We start from the raw sequence: 15,636 nt of genomic DNA, 5'->3' as shown, positions 1-15,636 counted from the left end.
TGTTTCCTTCTGCCTTACCTCACTCACGATCATTCCTACAGCTATCACCAGCTTGCTTGAGTTTCTTCAGTACTTTTAAAGGAAACTCTAGATGATCAGTATAGTGTGCAAAGGCTCAAAGCTTTCAGAGAAGACTTTCAAATTATTAATTAAGATAACATTGCAATGCTTTTGGCCTCCATCTAAGTCCATCTAGGTTTCCATCTATGATGGCCAGTCACATATTCCCAGCTTACCAAAAAAAATTTAGGAGATTTAATTTGACATTCAGGAGTTTTAAATTGCTTTGTGCAAGTTCCACTGACCAGAGACTGCACGTTTCCAGCATTTTTTTTCCCACAAGGGGCAGAGTTAATGGTACAAGAGTAATCTTAGAGTAAACCCCATATTCTGACTGTTTAGTGTCAAAGCTTCATGTTCACTTAACATGTTGCTAATGAGATTGGAAAAGTATTAACAATAAAATTTGAACTCTACTTGCTGCTAATTGTTTCTCTCCCTTGCTATTTGCCAGGAAATGTATCACAAGACCAAGAAGACATGATATGTTATACCTTACTTGTGGTGGTTAAAAATTAGAAAAAAAAGAAAAAAATTAGAAAAAAAATTCTAATTGATTTGAAAGCAGGTATTCAGGGAAGAATTACCGGGCAGAGCAGCTTGATGAGGAAAATTAGAAAAAAACACAAAAAACCAAACCAACAGCAGAGTCCCTGGCACAGCAAAAATCTTTCAGACAGAAAGATTTCCCGTAGACAGAAAGATTTTCCCTCTTTACATTTTCTATTCTAAAGAAAGACCTTCATGTCTGTAGTAATGATGCTGAAGGTCAGATATGATATCAGGCATCCCAGAGATAATGCACAGCAATTTATTTCCCTTCTGAAGGACTAATTATTGGCATATTCAGGGTGGGCTAATAAACAGGGAGCTTGAGGTTTTGTGACTGATTATTTACTTGTGTATTATCTCAGATCTTTCCTGAGTGGGTGAGTTCAATGGGGACACTCTCTTGTTCTCTCCTTGAACAGGAGTTCATGATATTCTATAATTAAGTCTGCAATTATGTTTTCATTTTAAATTAGATCCTGACATTTTTTTAACATTGATAGAAAGGTCTTGCCTGAATTTAAACATGCATGACATCTATATGGGAATAAGGGAAGATGGAAGAGAAGGATAACTTGTGGCTAAAATCTGATGTGGATTGGAATATCCAAGTTTGACATTACATGGTCTTCTGCAGTTGAGGACTTTGACCTTTTAGTTAAATCTTCTGTCAGTCTTTAGTAGGACCTCAGCACTGGATTTGTTATGCATGTTTGACAGCAAAAGCAAACACATTCCTAGCACTGCAAGTCACTTGATGTGCCTTTGTAAATTCCACTCTTGCAATGACTGAATGCTAGACAGACTTCCCGGGGTTCACTTTGCTGTAGTGGGACAAGAGTGCTGAAATGAGGACAAGGGACACCCCTGGAGAGAGGATCCATGGCAAACAGCTAGATGAAGGAAGGGACAATTGGAAGAGGATCTAGGAGAGGGGATCAAAACTGTTAAGAATTCTGGAGCAAAAGGGTCATGGAAAGCATACTTTATGCACATGGAACAGGTATAAAAATCTTTGGCACTTGCTGCCATGATCTAGTTGAACAGTTAGAACATCGGCTGGACTTGATGATCTTATAGGTCTCTTCCAGTCTTGAACTTCTGTGATTCTGTATGCTCACACATAAGGTAACTTGTACTCCCCAGCCTACAACCTCAGAAAGTCCAGAGATTCCAGAATTAGCTGATCAGCTCAATGTTTGTTTCCTAAATTCTAGAAACTTCCTTCCCCAGTATGAGTTTTCATCTAAGCATGGTGCCAATAATTTTGTTAGTCCAGATATATAAATAGATAGCACTGAGTTTTACTTCTAATTGTTTCACTTACTCCTTGATGAGCCTTCAGGTGCTTATGTAACTTTGCCCTGCCTGACACCCTGACAGAAAAGCAAAAATCATGAAATATATCCGCCTTTGTATATGACAAGGCTAATATAAATGTACATTATTGTCTCTGTATGGGGTGGTTTTCTTCTACAATTAAATCGATGTATCAGTTAGACTTCATAAGATTTGAATTCTTCTTTCATCTATCTAACTTTTTGAGCTTTTAATGTGTAGAGGAATAGGGAAGAATAAAAGAAAACCTAAGAGGATAAAGAAGAATGAAAAGTAGAGATGGACAAGGTTGTCTTTTTTCTCCTCTCTGCATAGCTATATTATTTTTTTAATTAGTGCAGATTTTTGAAAACAGCCTAGAGATCTTACAGCACTTGCTTTCTTTAAAAATAATGAGGAGGTGGCTCTTTCTGAACAGACTGGGGTTAAGACGCAGGGATTTCAGTGCCCTGGGTTCTGCCTGTGGCTCTGCATTTCTACTTTCTCCCAACACTTTTATCTGCTTCAAGCAGTTGGTTTTCTAGGCAAGAGCTCTCAATTGCACAGAGCCCATCAGAGCACGGATGCTTCTCAGCAAGGGATTTTTCATGTCACTACAATAAAATAGAGATGAGTCATAACTCTGAGATGTGTGCATAAACTCCCTTGGCTGCCACACCATTACATAGTAGCTGGGTAGAAAACGGAATAACACATCCCTTTACTCATATCAAAAAACAATATTATGGAAAACTTCCTCTAGGAACAGATGAGACGCCTGCTTCAAATGAATGAACTCCCCCTGCTAGGCCAAAACAGACCAGGTGGCTGTGTCATTATGCTGACAGCCTGAATGCATTAGAAGTTCTCTCTTGACCCACATGCTCTTAATAAAAGGTTCTATTTCATTCCTCTGCACACACAGGCTTCTGTTGCAGTCTCCCTCGAGAGACTTCTGCTTACCTTCTGGAGCTTGGAAAACATTCCCCTGCCCTTTGCACACTGATCTGCTCTGGTGGACCTGTGGTCCTCATCAAGCTGCTGTGCCCTGTAATTCTTCCCTGAATGCCTGCTTTCAAATCAAGCCAAAAGGGGAAATGAATTCTGATTCCATCAGAGTTTCTGACATGTTGCATTAACCAAGCAGGACATGTGCAGAATATGGATGCTTTGGAAAGAAAGAGATGCTGGTATCAGGATAACTTTGCTTTCCACTCGATCTGTATAAACAGAGACAAGACTGAAAAAGAGAAGCATTTTGCCATTTAATGTCCAAGCAGGATAAACTGCATCTTTTTCAATTGCTTAGGCACTATCATTGCAAGAGGGAACCTTATGAACTTCACACTGCTTTTCAGAGGAGGATTTCAGAGCACTCAGCAAATACAGATTTGCTGCCACCACATCACATCAATTCATTTTTGACTAGAAAGCAGCCTTTTCTAAGAAGGAATGGCATTACTAGTCGTGTAATAACATCTTCACCATGGTATGGTGTCTTTTCCTCCAGTGGTGCATCTGCTATTTGCATTTCCAGGTAGTTAAGCTGCATGCAGGGAAAAGACCAGAGTGACCTGAGACCTAGTCCAGAGTACTGTACCAACAAGTGAAGATATTTTGAATATTTTCTTCCATTTTTTTTAATTACAGTAGCACATAGTCATTTCATGCTCAAGAAACAGAGGGAAATTCCGTAGTGAATCTAATGACCCTTGGCAATGATTCCCAGATGGAAATTTCCTTTTGTTCCTATTCAATGATAGATTTTTGTTCCATATCGTGAGACTGTATAAAGTGAGCAATTCTATTTCACAGAGCAACGGTACTATTTGTGTAACTATATAACCCATAGTCCTCAAGCAACAACATGTACTTCTGTATTATCTTGCTTGTTGCTGTAAGAGAGTTAGCTTTGTGTTTTGAGAAAAGAATAAAAATTAAAGCACAACTTAGCCAGCCTTTTATGAAAAGCCACAGTGGTTGACTAAAGCCAAGAGTGAGCAGAAAAAGGGGCACTGGTTTTCTCCCTCTGAGCTAGTGCCAACCCTGCACATCCCAGGCATGATTTCAGAAAAGCCTAAACGACCAGCAGGCACCAACCTCATGCCTATGGACCTGCTGTACTTACTCATTCAGGACAGGGACAATGGAGATCTGAACACTGTAACTTCAGATCCTCAACAGAAAGGATGTATGTGACCTGCTGTGAGCACGACAGCTGCATGTCACAACTCAGGTAATAAGCCTTCAACAAAACCATGAAGCACAGCTAACTCTCCTCAACGTTTGTGCCCCTCTTCTTGATTATCAGCAGAATTTTACACATAACGCAAAGCAAAAGCAGCAGTTTTGTATCACACACTCGTTCCAGACTGAGTCTAGCAAAACACTTCTCCTGGTACATTGCTTTAAAAATGTTTGTGACATAGTGAAGGGAACTACTTGTACTGAAGTTTGAGGCAGCAGGAGAGTGCTTTGCTTTCTCATTCCCTGCACAGAACACCCACCAAAGTCATTAGGTGATACAAGTGAAGGGCTAATTGCAGTGCTTCAGTTTACAGCAATCCCCTGTGAGATGCAGTGCGTGCCTCTAAAAGTGTTGCTCCTTGCACTGAAGTATTTACCACGGTACTCACACATCAAGTGGGAAATAATGCAACTATGGAGGCAATAATGCAACTAGCGTGGGTGGTAACCAGCCAATTCTTCTTACACCTACAGCAGATTTTGTTCCAGAAGATCTTATTAATGCTATTATGGGAATTATGAAATTGTTATAATGGGAACTGCTAGACAATATTGTGTACTTGAAAACTTAAAATAGCAATGACTGCTCTAAATTTTCACTACATCTGCTTTTCCTCTTCAATTCAGCCTGCTGGGTCTCTATGGGCTCTCTAGTTTAATGGCTGTTCATCCCTTCATGTTAACAGAAAAACACAAACTACTGGATATGGGAGAGTATGTGTGTACCAGCAAGACGATTAGTCTGAATAAATGCAACAACAGAGTTGCATGAGAAATGCCACAGTCAGTGGTAAGCACAAACTACAGCTTTGGGTGTAAAATACTGTAATTACAAGGGATGGAGAAAGCTCCACTGTTTTTATCCCCACAGAAATCAATAGTGGTGCAGACTTGTGCTCTTTGCTGGAGCAGGGGCAGTCTGATGAAAAAGCTTATTGATTTATCCAGCTGATGCTACTGAAGTGAATAATAGACTGGAAGAGAAAGGGCTTGTAAATGAGACTCATTCAATCCAGCATTTTCCAGGATATCTTTTACACGCAGCTATATAGAGATATATATTTACAAGTGAGTTTTTGTCAGAGCAACAGACTAGAGACTCCTGGCAGAGTGTCTGCCTACTAATTCTTTGACCTCAGCTACACCCATTGTGTCAACCTTCAGGCTCTCACTAAAGACTGGCAGCAAGGAGGCAGCATCAGGGCACCTAGAAACAGGATTTGGCTACGGTGCCGGTAAGCAGCTGGCCAGCAGATCTCCCAGGAGGCTGTGGCCACAGAGAAAAGGTGGCTGAAGCTTCCTCCACACCACATGTGCCATGCCAGACCCAGTGGCATGAAGCCACTGGAAAAGACTATTGTGAATCTACAGGTGCCCAGGCTAGGAGAATTGTCAGTTCCAGGCCAGACCACCAAAGCTTCAAATAATGTGGAAAGAGGCACGTTGTTATAGGAATTAAAGGAATGCTGTGCATCTTCCTGGCTCAGCAGGCAGATTTTCTAAGAATTTAAATCCACACAAGCAAAAATGTAAGTGTTCAGATTGATTTTGCATAAACTGAGAAAGATAAATAAAGAAAAAGAGAGGGAAGGGGGGAGAGAAAGAAAGAGCAGCAGGCACACTGCCACAAAGTACAGCAAATCAATCTTCTCAGCAGTGATGGATCAGGGAGCAGGACTGGAAGTTTTACAGGTATATGAAACCCTGAGAGTATAAAGACACCATTAAAACACTGCCATTAAATTCCAGCACTGAAGGATTATCACGGCCCCTGGAGCTAAGCAGGTCATTATGTGACTGCATATTTTTCATTACCATTTTTTATATACATATATATGAAGCAGAATAGGATTCACAACAGTTTCACCCTTTCTCCTGCTGAAGACCTCTGCTTTATGCTCAGCATCCACTTTCACAAATAAAATGCAATATACCATCAACAGATAAATGAGATCCCTACAGGGCTTTTATTCTGCTCTACTATTATATCTACTTTTCCACAAGATTTCTGCTTAAATGGCTCTCTTTATGCACATACACAAAGATGACATACACCTGTCTAAATATAATCTGATAGTGAAGAGCTCTTCTGTGTGGGGAAATGCATCTTTTCCTCCTAATTTGCCATAATGACTTATTAACACTGCTGGAACTAGGGCTGCATTAGCTTCCCTACAATAAAAGTCACTAAGGTATTGTATAGTAACATGTAGCTGGATTCTTTTCCTTATCCTTAGAAATGAAAAGGAGAGGAGTTCTGAATGTTACCTTTCCAATTTCACCATAAAAACAAGTGTTTTGAGGGATTACAGCTTTATAGACCACTGACATTGACTAATAGCTTTTAACATGATGGAAATGCTTGTGTGAGCCTCATCGAGGGAGATATTTGTAAATCTGGGAAACCTCAAAGTAAATGGTCATGCTGTGCCACAGGGCAGCTCAGAGATCACTACCAACATAGGAACTATCCTATATAGCCCTTATTCAAAGAGCAGACCAATTTATTAGCTGGTAATGTCATTTTCTGTCAGCACGAATATTTCAGTCAAAAGTAACCTGCCTCAGAGAATAAGAATTCTTTACTCCTTTTTTTTATGATAGAACTCAAAGCATTTTATGATCTGCACACAGATGTATTTGGATGGGTACAGCCACAACTCTTTGGACAACAGAAATCTGAGGCTTGACAGAGAAGTACTGTGGAGAGATGGGATGAAGGAATAGGAAAGATACATGTGAGGATTCTGGCTCACTAATGAAATGTGAAAGGGAGTTTTGATGCACCAGTAGAGCAGAGAAGACCTCATTTTTGAGAAGGGACGAAATGTAGAGCTGAATAATTGTTCATTGGTGTATGTCAGAATTACACTTTAAAATCTGCATTTCTTTGCTTCTCTCTCTATTAGTCAGAAAGGCAGGAGCACTGCTTGAATAGGCACAGGTGGAATAGACTTCAGTGCTAAAGCTGATCTTCATGAGGCTGCAGCATGCTGGCAACCAGATAGGAAGTTTGCATCAGCTCTGCATTGATGCAGTGTACCTCCTTCTACCACAGGTCACCCGAAATTGAAAAAGGAGCGTAACTGTTATAAATAGAAACACATGCACTCACCATTCCTGACAGTAAGAAGCCAGAAGCTGATCTGCTTGGCCAAGTTTACTCTTTTGGCTTTGCTCTAAATGCTCTATTTTTCCATTTGCAGTGCTGTAAGAACCACTGCCAAGCTTCTCTGGACAGATGCTGAGCCAATATAGAGAGGAGGGCAGTTTGGTGGAGAGGGAAGGCAATAGAAGGCTCTGTTATGACACTTTCTAATTCTTCACTGTTCCATGTTCCAGGCAAGAGGAGTGGGATGTCCAGGCTGGTTGAGAACTGGTCCCTAACTCATTTCTCCTACAATGGTTTGTGAGTTTAGGTCATTGATGCTGATCTGCAATTATTTCATGGTTTGCCACACACATCCCAGATCCTGCAGAGAGCACTTACCCTGCATGCAGAGCCCATCTGTGCAGTTCTTGGACTGCAGCACCAGCCCCTCGCAGTCCTTGCCCCCGTTCTTGGGAGCTGGGGCCGTGCACTCTCTGCGGCGCCAGTGGGTGCACTCTGTGCCACACGTGGACCACTTGCTCCAGGATGTCCACTTGCCATCCACTGAGACAAGGAGAGGACACAACTTGTTAGGGGACACAACAGTGAGACCAAGGCAGAACAATGCACATATCAGCACAAGCCAGTCTGCAACTCCCAGCCCTTCCTGGCAAGGCAGAAGAATCATCAGCCTGCTCCTCTTCTGGCCTGTAAATGCACATTCACCCCCACATCTCCTTTCTCTCTGCCCCAGCCCCATGTCTGATCTTTACTCCCCATTACATAAACTTCTAACCAGTTTATCTGTGCTCAAAGTGTGCAAGCAACAAGCCAGGAATCTGGGATTTAATTTTGTGGCAGGAGGGTGGCATTTTTAACACACAGGTTAGACTTTTCCAGAAATTCTTCTTTAATAGGAAGATATTTAATGTTAAATATTCTCTATTAAAAAAAAAATCTCTGGAGGCACCAATTTATTTCACATGAGCAGAACCAGGAATGTGTTTAGCACCTTTCAAAATCCTGTAAATTATTTTCAAAAGCACTAAAATGAACAGCTGAAGAATAATGTATAAAATTGTTCCAGTGAGAGAGCTGGATTACCAAACTTCACAAGCTGAAGATGGCCTTACTGCCATCGATTTGAGTGGGTCAGTAGTAGGAGAGCACTGGACAGTAGGACAGATGGCAGAATTTTATCACAAGTCAGCAACTACATTTCATGTCCTGAAACAATTTTGTATTTTTCAGAAGCTTACATTTAAATAACTTCCAAAAGTATGGATGCTCATCTCTTTCCACCAATAAAAATGCCTTTGTATTTGACAATTGTATATGTCAGGTAAACATCTGCCTCAAATTTAATATCCACATCCCAGATGCTTTACTTGCTGAGACAGCTGGACTGAACAGACATTGCAAATATATTTACATCACAGTTGCTTTCCATATTCAAATCCCAATTATTTTCCAGAGCTTTCAACCTTTATCTCCTACATTTTGAAGCTCTGAATACTCCCCAAATCTCCTGAATTGTAAGAGCTGAGACCCCAGTGCAAGCAGTGTGCAAAAGAAGGGCTGGAACCTGTGCTGCTTGATATGATTTGCTCACTATTTTATCTGGTTATGCACTACATTAGAATATTAATTCCCTGAGATGCTGGATTTATTAATAATGAAAAGGAAGCTGTTGCAAGTGCTCTGAAATGACTGATGACAGACAAAGTATTTGTGTGTGCTGCTCATACTGAACCTGGACACAGAGTGGTGCAAGCTATTTTCTGGACGCTCTGGCCCTCGCAGAAGGCGCCGCCGTTGAGCGGGGCAGGGTTGGTGCAGGTCCTCGTGCGCTTCTGGAAGCCTCTCCCGCAGCGGCTGTTGCACACAGACCACTCTGTCCAGGTGGACCAGCCTCCGTTCACTGCAAAGCAGGAGAAAAAGAGCATGGTGACACAAGCAGCCCAGCCTGGGCAGCCCCAGGGAGCTTCTGGCTCTGTGTCATGTGGCCTCGAACAGTGGCCACAAGACGTGGCACGAGAAACAGCACGGAACAGCACAAACCCACATCTCCAGCACACCAAGTGCATGCCAGGAGTCACTGTACAAGCTGAAGAAATGCTGATGCTGAATGAAAAATATCACTTGATGACTATTAGGGTTGGCAGGTGACCTGCCTTATCCTGAAAACCAACCTGACCCGGCCTTAAGCGCCTGGTGGAGTGTGTATGACCAAAATCCCTGCAGGTTCAGAGAGCTCAGGCAGCCAGAAGCCCCTGCTCTGAAAGCTGCACTGTTTTCCAGAGGGAGATAACCTGTGCTCCCACTCATGCTCAGATGCACCCATCACCTATGCATGCTGAGAGACCCCCATGCTTTGATTAGATATCAAGAATTTTCTTTTCCTTTCTTTCAAGAAGGTGACTTCAGGATGCTAGGACTTCATTCACCCCTCTGTGGACATAGCTGGTGCATACATGAATGTTTCAGCACCTCCCTAAGCTGTTCAGAACGAGCTAATGCTAACTGCATTTCTTTCTGTTGGAATTTGGGAAGATATCTATCTCTGGGAAGTTATTTATACTGACTCTCCTTTTCATCCATCACAGTTTCTGGGATAGATGGAGGAATGAAGAAGGAGTTGTTCTCTTCTACATAATATTGTGATTGTCAAGTATGGGTAATAACACATTAACTGCTCGGAATCCCTAAACCCAAATGTTTGTGATATGGCACAACCCTTAAGCAGCTCTGGCAGCAAAACCCATAAAAATGCCTGCTCCCTACACATGTCTCTTGAATACACTTTTGAAAAAAATTCTTTATATGTGTGAGGAAGGGTTATAGTATGCCTACATCTTTATGTTTCTGCATTCATCTCAGTTACAAAACATGGTCCATCCCTCAATACCAAAAGCACTGCTAATCAACTCAATTCAGTCAGTTTTCTATAAAAACTGAAGTAAAAAGCCCTCATTGTAACTTCAGAGAAGCAACTGCTTACAATTAAATCTAACTGCTACCCTGAATATGAAATGAATATTAGGGATAATCATAGGGATTTTTTCCTACTTGTCTATCCTATAATTAAGCTGATTGTAAGAAACACCAGTTCAGTCAGCTGGCACATAATCAGAGCAGGTTTTGTTCTGGTGGATGCCCCCACCTGGAATGCATTTGGGGAAGTAACTCTGCAGGGGCAAAGGCTTGGACTGGTTAGACAGAGCTGCAGCACAACACAGGCTGGAAGAGACCCTGGGAGGGAATCCCATCCTTTCCCAGCCAAAGCATGGCCTACCTCAGTCACATCAGGACTGTGGACGCTGACACAGAATAATGCTATCCCATGCTTTATATTCCCCTAATGTTTAGTTTTAAGCTGGGCTGTGTGCCTATGAACTGCAGTCCCAGAATGGTGTCAGGGTATGTTTTGGAAGTAGGCACCAAAAATTAAGCTTATTTAAAGAGCTATAAGAAGATGGTGGATTCTGATTAGCTCTGACACTCTTACCAGTCACTGGAAGCACAAACTCTCTACCAGTTTCACTCTTATTTTGGAAAAGGGTCACTAAGAACATGAACTGTGCTGGTAATAAGCCATGCCTTGGACACTTCTGCTTGAGGATGTGCCCTGGTGGCTCCTTGCTGTTTGCAGCCAGTGTGTGTTACAGCCCCCTTCTCTCCAAGGAGGCTGTTTGTGCAGGGGGATCTTCCTTCTTTAACACCATTGCCTGTCACCAACAATGCAAGTCATCAGGCTCCTGAGGGATTTCACAGTGCCCCTGACTGCAGTCCCTGTGTGTGGCTGCAAGTCACCAGGCAGCACAGACAGCCCAGCCTGGGCACTGACTGCAGCCAGAGCCACACAAGGGCACTGTGCACCCCCCTCCTGCCCCACCTCCTGCTCTGAGTGTGTGTCCATCCACCTGCAACAGTACAAGGCATCACCTACCATAGACTATCACAGTGGCTGTGGTGCTTTTCCTTTTGGCCACGATGTTTTTTGCAACACAGGTGTAGTTGGCGGTGTCAGAAAGCCGGGCTTGCTTGATGATCAGGTTGTGATCAATGGTGATGTAGAAGTTTCGGTCTTCCACAGGATCAATCACCTCTTCATTCTTCAGCCACTCCACCTTGGGGTTTCAAAGGGTCAGAGGGGAGGCAGTGAGTCAGCAAGTCACACCAATATGGACAGACACTGTATCTGTGATTGCGTTGCTCATCCCAGAAAACACTACAAGCCAAGGCACGTGACAAAGGACTCACCTGATGAACGTCACTAACTGAAACAAAACATCAGGGCAGAAAAGCAGGATAACACTCTTCATGCCTACCCTTTCCTTCCAGCCCACTTTCATCCTACCCACTCAACAGCTGTCTTGCCTTGCCTTGAAAACATCAATGCATTTTCAAAGGCTGCCAGGTACTGTACAGGGAAAAGCTGGTCTGTGCTTTCAGAGTCAGAAACAAGGCAAAAAGAAAGGGTGATATCTTCGGAACGTAACTGTAAACAGAAAATTCTCCTGCAACACCAGAAACCCTAAATTGGCACAGATCTCACCCACTGTTTTCCTATCTTGCCTAACTAGGCAGTTAGTAATGCAGTAAGCTTGTAGGTACCTGACCTGGGTCTAAAACCATGAGACTCTATACTGGAGTGGGTAGCACTAACAAATCATAAACCCCAATATTTTTAAGTGCATTTGCACTCACATGCACATTGTCTGGCTTCAATGAGAATGAAGCAAAATAGTCAGTTACCAAGGAAATAGGAAATCACAAGGACATCAGTGATTATTTTTCCTCTTCATTTGTGTAAGCTATATTTTACTTTAATAAAGCATGATTTCCTTGGTTGCACAGAAAAATATTTTTAATATGATGTTTTTAATCTAGACAATATTCTCTTTATTGCCCTCCTTAGAAAACACCCTGTTATATCCCAGCTGACTGCTGTGAGCCACTCTAATATAATTTGGCTGCAAATCTAGTAGCTCGTTTTCATTTGAACTGAGTGAGCTCAAGGACAGGACTGGGGCCCTGGATGGATCAAAGCTGGACCTTCACGTCACTGGATCCCTTCAGCCTGTGCCCAGGATTTAATTAAAGGAAGAAAAACATAACCACCATCAACCCACTGGACTCATGAGGTGCTAGCTGCCAAGTCCTTCTCTCACAAGCCCCACTTTTCTAAAGACATTTGAGGAACTATCCAAGCATTGACATACCCCAAAAACCACCTGAGACAGTTGTACAGACTGCTCCAAACCATGGTGAGAAAAAACAACGATTTCTCCTGGTGTTCAACACAGAGGGCTTAATTCACCCCCAGACAACCAGTCAATGCTGCAAGAGCAGTGCTGGCAGGTGTGGGCCTGGATTACAGGTGCCCACCACCCACTCCCCACCTTTAGCCCTGCCTTAAGCAGCTCCAGCTCCCCTACTCCAGTTTGGGTGGATGCACTTCAGGCATGAGCTGCTTCCAGAGATTTACACCTTTAGTGAATGTAGAGCCACTGCTGCAAGGAAGGCTTGATTTAAACCCCTCTTTCACAGCACATCACTGTGGGATGTGGCAGCCTCACAGCTGTTGATACTGCGGAGCTGGAAGACAGTGGTGCAACAAGGGCTCTGGAAATGGATACGTGTGTCTGCAAGGAACAGGGGAGGAAGAAAAAGACATAAAACTTTGGAGGCTGTATTTCTGTCACTATCACAATAGTGTTTCACTGTGGAAGATACAAGCTCTTAGTCAATAATCTGTTTTTCCTTGACAGAATGACTAAACTTGTTTTTTCCACCTTTCTTGAATCCTAATAGGTTTCAGGTGTAATCAAGACAGACAGATTCCTGTTCAGTCAACGGCAATATTTAGCTCCTTGCTCACCTGCACGCCAAGTCTGCATGAATTCTAGACTGCAAAACAAGCCAGGAGCTTATCTCCATCAGTGGTATGCTGCCATTTAACTGCTGCCTCTCCCACAAAACCCAGGTATTTCTTTGGTTTTAATGTCACTGTTTATTTCTGGGATGGTTATGCCAGGGCTGTAAAAGATGTTACACACACTGCCAGAGCTATGTACATCCCACTTCAAATCTGCCTGTACTCCTCCTCTGCTTTGCATACTGAGGACACCACGACACCAGTAAGGACAGGACTACATTCTACATGGTCTAAGGCTCAGTTTAAAATATTTCTCGTATGCCCATCCAAGAATGTACTCTAGCAGCCTTTGGTACCCTCAAGGCTCCATGCCCAAGCACATGGTTCTTTTTTTCCACTACTCTGCAACATTTTCTCTCTCTGCAAAAACACCCATACATATTCAATCTGGGTCTCAAATGAGTAGACAAAATTAAAGCTGTAAGCATTGAATTCCCTATCATCCCTGCAAAACCACCAAAGATAAAATGAAAAGAGAAGTTGCCAATATAAAAAAAATCCCAAAACAAAGCAGCTCTGTATAATTCAGTATATTGCTTCTGGCTCTACACCAAATCTCTTAGGAAAAAGATCCTTTTTCACCTAATGTCTCACAGAATTTACTAACAGTAAAAGTTTGAAGAACAACAGGATGTCTTTTTTTTCTGCCAGTACATCAGTACTGCGTGTGCAAATTTAAATGCCATCTCTTTTACAAGGTATCTCCTAAATATATCTATTTCAGTCTTCTGGCATCCAGGTTTTTATGGCGTCTTTTAATGTTGCAAACTCTAATGTCAAATCTGAAGGAAGGAACTGATGGATGATTTGACAAGCAGTGGGAGTCTCCTTTCACACATATTTTAGCCATCAGTAGAGCAACACAAAAAAAAAGAACACCCCTCTAGTGGTTGTATTTTCTCCCTCAGTCCTTGTAGAAACTGGGACTAATTAAACAAACTACAATATGTGAGAGTGTTGTTGGTACTTATTTTCAATTACTGTTGGACCTATTTTTTAAGTGCAGGTGACTGCAGTGCTCAGCACCTCCAAACCTCAGATTATTTTTTTTGAGGTAACTGGAGTAAGAGGGAGTAGGGTTGTTCTGTCACGTAAGTAGGAAGAGATCAGGTGTCAAATACAGAAGAGAAGCAAGCAGAATGAGACAGTTTGATTTATGAGTGACAAGTATGCAAACTGTTATCACAGAAGTTAAAAGCAACGATCTCTTTTGATGCCATGTCATTCCCCAAGGTGCAGCCCCCTTGCTGAAAGAGGCTGTTAATCCAGTCAGTGCAGAAACTTATCCTGAATTTAATTCTGCAGCCTGAATAATAGTTACAGGCAGCTAAGGCACTGGACACTTGTGCGCCAGAGATCTGCACACCTGCAGGCAAGTGGACAGAGGACCAGCAGGATATAAATGGACTCTTCAAAGTGCACAAAAGCCTGACCTCAAGGTGATACCAAATCACACCTTCATGCCTCGATTTTTCATCTCTCTTGAGATGTTCTAGAGTAGAAGTTTGCTTATGCCTAAATATTAAGGATGTATATTTACTAGCTATAATCAGAACAATTCCTGAACATGCACCTAGCTCTATGTATTCAATTAAATCAGGCACATCCCTCCAGCTGTTATTGATAAATGTACTGATGGTCATGCATATATGTAGAAAAAGCATGGGATCAGTTTTTTCCTTATCACAACAGCAATCATTTAATTGGCAAAAATTATGCCATGAAGGATGGGGTAAGTGTACCCTCTGGGGGATGACAGCTATGGAAAATTACAATTTCAACAACATACATGGGTTTTTTCTCATATACTAAACCCCTGGAACAAAGCAGACACAAAAGCCTTTCTCTTCTTGCTAGTTTTCTACACAAGAAGATATTTTTGTTATATGTTTGCAAACTGACAAGCAAGAGAAGGCCGCTCAGTTGAGATGTGAGAGTGGTGAATGAAAGCGTGACCAACAGAATCTGCAGATGCTGAGAAGCTGGAGCACACTGGAGCCAGCAACCTGTTGGCCAGAGCTCCTTAGCACTCTGGATACAACTTGCAGTTCCATGAGGCACAGTGATCCTGCCAGCTGCACTGGAGCTGCACATCCAGGGCTGCTAATGGGCTGGCAAGTGAGCCTGCAGGAGACTGAGCTGTCCCTGTGGCCAGCAGGGGAAGGCACGATCCAAGGTGTCCCTAATTTAGAACAACACACCTTGTAGTGTCTTTTCTGTCATCCTGCTCCCTGGTGAGAGACAGATGTGTTGTCTCTAATCATTCACTGATTGGTATCGGGAGATACATTAACATAATTGGCACATTTGTTCTAATTAACAGAAGGAACCTGCCACATGCCACCCAACATGAAAAGCAAGACCATCAGCAAGAGCAGAAAACTGCAATAACACATCAGCTCTACCTGGGAGCTGTGGCCAGCCCTGTGCT

At 42.5% G+C, this 15,636-nt stretch overlaps 1 protein-coding gene across 1 annotated transcript in view; it reads right to left on the bottom strand.

Moving 5' to 3' along the window:
* The window catches only part of UNC5C (unc-5 netrin receptor C), a 250,546-nt gene that overhangs the window by 36,351 nt on the left and 198,559 nt on the right, over nt 1-15,636 (bottom strand). Inside the window, exons 5-7 of the mRNA XM_058023958.1 lie at nt 11,214-11,394; nt 9,018-9,185; nt 7,664-7,828 (exon numbers count right to left, since the gene is read on the bottom strand). Of these exons, the coding sequence (XP_057879941.1) occupies nt 7,664-7,828; nt 9,018-9,185; nt 11,214-11,394 (514 nt within the window). The remainder of the gene's footprint in view (nt 1-7,663; nt 7,829-9,017; nt 9,186-11,213; nt 11,395-15,636) is intronic.

This window comes from Melospiza georgiana, chromosome 5 (assembly GCF_028018845.1).
Source record: "Melospiza georgiana isolate bMelGeo1 chromosome 5, bMelGeo1.pri, whole genome shotgun sequence".
NCBI lineage: Eukaryota > Metazoa > Chordata > Aves > Passeriformes > Passerellidae > Melospiza > Melospiza georgiana.
The sequence above is the reverse complement of the archived record's forward strand: the minus strand, read 5'-3'. Positions and strand labels throughout refer to the sequence as shown.